The sequence below is a fragment of the Bison bison genome, unplaced genomic scaffold (assembly GCF_000754665.1).
Source record: "Bison bison bison isolate TAMUID 2011002044 unplaced genomic scaffold, Bison_UMD1.0 scf7180017864508, whole genome shotgun sequence".
In the NCBI taxonomy this organism is placed as follows: domain Eukaryota; kingdom Metazoa; phylum Chordata; class Mammalia; order Artiodactyla; family Bovidae; genus Bison; species Bison bison.
The window spans coordinates 11,292,046-11,296,320 of NW_011495064.1; the positions used below are offsets into that span (position 1 = coordinate 11,292,046).

General features: G+C 53.5%; 1 protein-coding gene across 1 annotated transcript in view; it reads right to left on the reverse strand.

The window, feature by feature from the left end:
- The window catches only part of TET3 (tet methylcytosine dioxygenase 3), a 111,158-nt gene that overhangs the window by 12,713 nt on the left and 94,170 nt on the right, over positions 1-4,275 (reverse strand). The window contains exons 7-9 of the mRNA XM_010829874.1: positions 3,810-3,960; positions 1,240-1,329; positions 514-731 (exon numbers count right to left, since the gene is read on the reverse strand). Of these exons, the coding sequence (XP_010828176.1) occupies positions 514-731; positions 1,240-1,329; positions 3,810-3,960 (459 nt within the window). The remainder of the gene's footprint in view (positions 1-513; positions 732-1,239; positions 1,330-3,809; positions 3,961-4,275) is intronic.

The window sequence follows — 4,275 nt, forward strand, 5'->3', positions numbered from 1 at the left end:
CCCAGCCCTGCCTGCCCCTCTGATCTCACTCCTCTGAGCCTTCGCCTGTGCTGCTCCTGGAGCTCCCCACCCCTACCCCCACGCATTCGGTCCCTTACCTCCAGGTCTCTGCTCAGGTGCCCCTTCCCAGACAAGGCTCCCTCCACTTCATCTACAATAGCGTCTGCGGTCATCTCACCCCTTACCCTACTGTATCTTCTCCTCACAGCCTTCACTGCTCCTGCACATTATATCACATACTCCGGCAGCACACTGTCCATTTTATTCCCCAGCATCTAGAGCAGTACCTGGGGCACAATAAACATTTGCCCAGTGAATGAATCAAGAGACTGTTTGGACTTCAATCCAAGTGTTCAGCGAGACCTGGAACCACACTTTAGATAACTGGGGCACACTGGGCACCCAGGAGGCTGCATTCTGCAGCCTCCACCCAAACCAGCCCTGTCCCTGCATTTCCCAAAGAAGTTGGCAGAAGCAGGCAGTCTGCCAGGTCTCTCCCAGCCTTGAGCCTACCTATCCGCACAGAGCAGGTGTGTGCCCCCTCCCAGGATCATCTCATAGGTGGGGCTGTGACAGCTCACAAGCTTTCTTACCACTGTGCACCCGTTGTAGAGGTTATGCTGGTCCTTGTGGGCGTGGGCACAGAAGTCCATGCAGGCTGTGACCCCTGAGAAGGGCCGCCCTTCCTTCAGCCCCAGACGGCAATCAATCGCTATTTCCTCATTGGTCACCTGTGTAGATTGCCAAGGAGAGCTGCTCAAGTGACCTGAGATGAATGGCCCTGACTTGGCATGGGGGAGGCCAGGGGCACAGAGGGAAGGAAGGAGGGAAAAGGTTAAGGAACAAAACTGTCTTGTACATGGGCTGCAGGAGGGAGGTTTTATGGCTGAAGCCCCTGTAGGGGTTACTCCCTTCTGGGTTATCTCAAGTCCCCCTTGCCTCACCTACAGAGTGCAGAGGTGACTGGTGAGAGAAACTCAAGCCTCCTCAGTAGAAACCAGAGCAGAGGACGTGGCGGATTATGAAGGGGAGAGAGATAAAGACTAAGGATAGAGGAAAGACAGTCCGGGGGTGTGGTGAGCCTGGTATAAGCAAGAGGTCTTAACAAAGAGCTACATCGCTGCTGTAGCACTGGCTGGGCTTTTCCCATCAGGAGCCCATTCTGCCACTGCCACACAGCAGAGAGCTGGGCAGAGATGGGGGTGCCACGTGGGCAGAGAACAGCCCAAGACCCAGTACCTGGTTCTGATAGGCCTGGGGCGCCAGCCGCTTATACAGGGGAGCAACTTCGGTGGCCAGGTCCTGGAAACTCTTCCGGAGCACTTCTTCCTGTGGAGACAAGAATAGTCACACACCCCCAGAGCAGCTCCGCCTGGTAAACTCTCTGCACCCTGGAAATCCACCTCCATTCTAGAACCTCTGCTGGGCTCCCGGTGGCAAGGTAAGAAGTAAGGGGCCATCAGGTATCTTAACAGTGTTTCCTCCGGGAAGAGTATGGGGCCAGGTCTGATTTAAAGCTGGAGATGCTGAAGCCCACCAGAGCACACTCCTGAGAGTCTGGTCACCTTGGCTACAAGCACCTGCTCTGCCAGGCTCCAGCCCAGTGCCGCTCAGAACACCTAGAACGGGTTCCTGCTCTTACTGAGCACCCGCTCAACACCCTCAGTCAGAGGTGGGGGATGGCAGGCGTGTACGAGCATGAGCAGCAAGTGTGGATCCTTCCTGCAGTGGTCCAGACAGGCAAACAGAGGCAGGGAGGGGCAGCTGAGGCCTGCGCTAGGAATCCCACAGCCAGCCAGGCCCAGCGCCCATCATGAGCCAAGTACACAGACAGCCTCAACGTTCTATCCTTTAAGACTCGCATCATGTCAGGTGTTTAGTTCGCAATAATTAAAATTAAACAAAATAAAAAATTCAGCCCTTCCACTGTACTAGCCACATTTCAAATGCTCAGTGACTACAAGTGGTTCCTGTGGCTGGCTGTTCTCTACAGAGAACATTTCCATTATCACAGAAAGTTCCACCAGACAGTGCTGACCGCAATGAAGCAGCCCCCAAGCAGAGAGTTTAAGGTATTCACAGCCTTTCTCTAGCCCTCTGAGGGTACCAAGTAGGGCTACAGGGGCTCTGAGCCAGCCTTGAGCACGGGATGAAGAGTTTACAGAGAAGAACGAGGAGGAAGAGGGAAGGAAAAAAGTACCAAACTCACAGAATTAGAAATAGAAGGGTGAGACCAATGGCTCAGCTGTCTGTCCAGTGGGGTGGCAGAGCTACTAGCCAGCCTCAATGCACCTCCCTGGCTACCTTCCAGATGCTTCCACGAGCTCAGGGGGCCTGACGCCAGCACAACATGGGGGTGAGGACTGTGAGCTCTGGGGAAACACAGGCCAGGGTTAAATGCTGACTTCACCATCACTGCCACACAGCCTTGGGCAAGCCATCTGCCTCACCTGTAAAGGGAGCAGTAATAGTGCCTAGAGCCTCAGGTGTCATAAGATTAACTGAGATACTTGGGAGGTTCTGGGCAGAGTACCCAGCACTTAGTAGGTGCACAGGAAATGGTAGCTGATGGAACAGAGAAAACATTTGTTTTCCATGTATCGATTTCATTCATGATAATTCCTAGTTCCTGGTGGCACTGAGACTCCTTCATTCATTGAAGCAACTGCATTTGCTGCTTCTGAGGGAGGCAGGGTGCTGCCATAAATAAAAGTCTAGCGTCAGATTAGACTCAGACTAGGTTGTGTAACAGTCAAAAAAGCTGGCTTTGAGAGAAGAAAAAAGAGCTTCTAAATTTGGATGTGCTGCTTCCTTTTATTTCTGAAAAGCAAAGCTTGGAAGTCTGAGCATAGAAATTTATATGTGGTTTAGGAAAAAAAAAATGTACCCCAGGAGTCCTTGCCCCCTGAAAAGGGGGGAAGCCCTTCTGGTACAAGGAGCTTGGAGAGAGTTGGAAGGTAGAGAGTGGGATCAAGGTACTGCCCAGATCCAGTACCCCCCTCCTTGCAGTAGCAGAGGCAGGACAGAGGGAGGCTGGGGGGAGCCCACTGCAGCCTGTGCCTGTCTTTGCCTCTGGGCTTCAAGGGCAGAGCCCCTCGGGATGGCCTGCCCAACCAAGGCAACAGAGGGGAAGTGGCAGAGGGGGAGGCAGCCTGGCTGGACACTCCTGGCTCCCAGCCTACGCTCAGCCTGCAGAGGAGACCCTGAGACCCTTATCCTGTTGTTACTGGGTTGAGGAAAAGCCCCAGAGGGCAGGAGGAGGCCTCAGGCCTAGAGGCAACATCATGTGGATGCCAGTCCAGTGCCCGAGGACCACACCAGGCCCCCAGCAGGGGAGAGCAAAGACCTGGACAACTGGACAACCGCACAGAGACACGTCCCCAGCAGCCAGGCAGGATGAGGGAAGTCTAGCATCAGCCAAAAGGTGGCCTGAGGCCCCTCTTCCTGCCACACTTCACACCCAGGAAGATATCTTGCAAAGAATGGAGGGAAGCGATAACCCTTAAGAGGGCCACAGTCTAATGAGTAATCTGAACATTTACCTTAAGGAGACTTTTCTAAACTGCAAGAGCCTGAGGTACCTGTTAACTGGTAAGTCTAATTTTTCACTTGTCATATCCTTCCACATCACATCACATAACTTATTTCACTGCAAGATAAGGTCAGTTTGAAAAACAAAAAAAGGAAGTTCCATTTTCTGCACATCTGAGTCTCAGTGGACTAATCCCGTGTGCCATCTGGACTGTTAGGGCAGCAGGTGGAACAGGGTGAGTGGGAAGGTCCTGGGCTCCCTATGGGGCTCTGCTCACCTCTTTGGGGTTGTCCCCTGCGAGGCGGAACTTGCGAGGAGTCTTGCTCCGAGCATATTTGCAGCCATTGAAGTACATGCTCCAGGAACAACCGAAGGAGAAGGAGGCACCACAGGTGTTTGGGTCTTTGCCTTGGCAAGCGCAGGTCCGGCTGCAACATATCACACATTAGGCATCATAAGCACATTTTTTGTTCTGGAATTTTCCCCTCCCTGAGGGGGCGGCCCGGCTGTTGCCTGGCATCCGCTGGCCTCCCACTACTGGGATGACATCATTCCCTGCCCTCAACTCCTTTCCCAAGTCTCTACCCTTGTGGGCAGAGGAGCGGTTCTGAGTAGCCTGTTGGGCTCCCACCCCTGAGCCTGAAGGTCTGAGAGCCTGCTGCTGGGAGAAGCACCTGGGTTGTGTGAGATGGCTGAAAGGACCTAATCAAAAACCCACTCAGGTTTACACTTTGCCACGACTT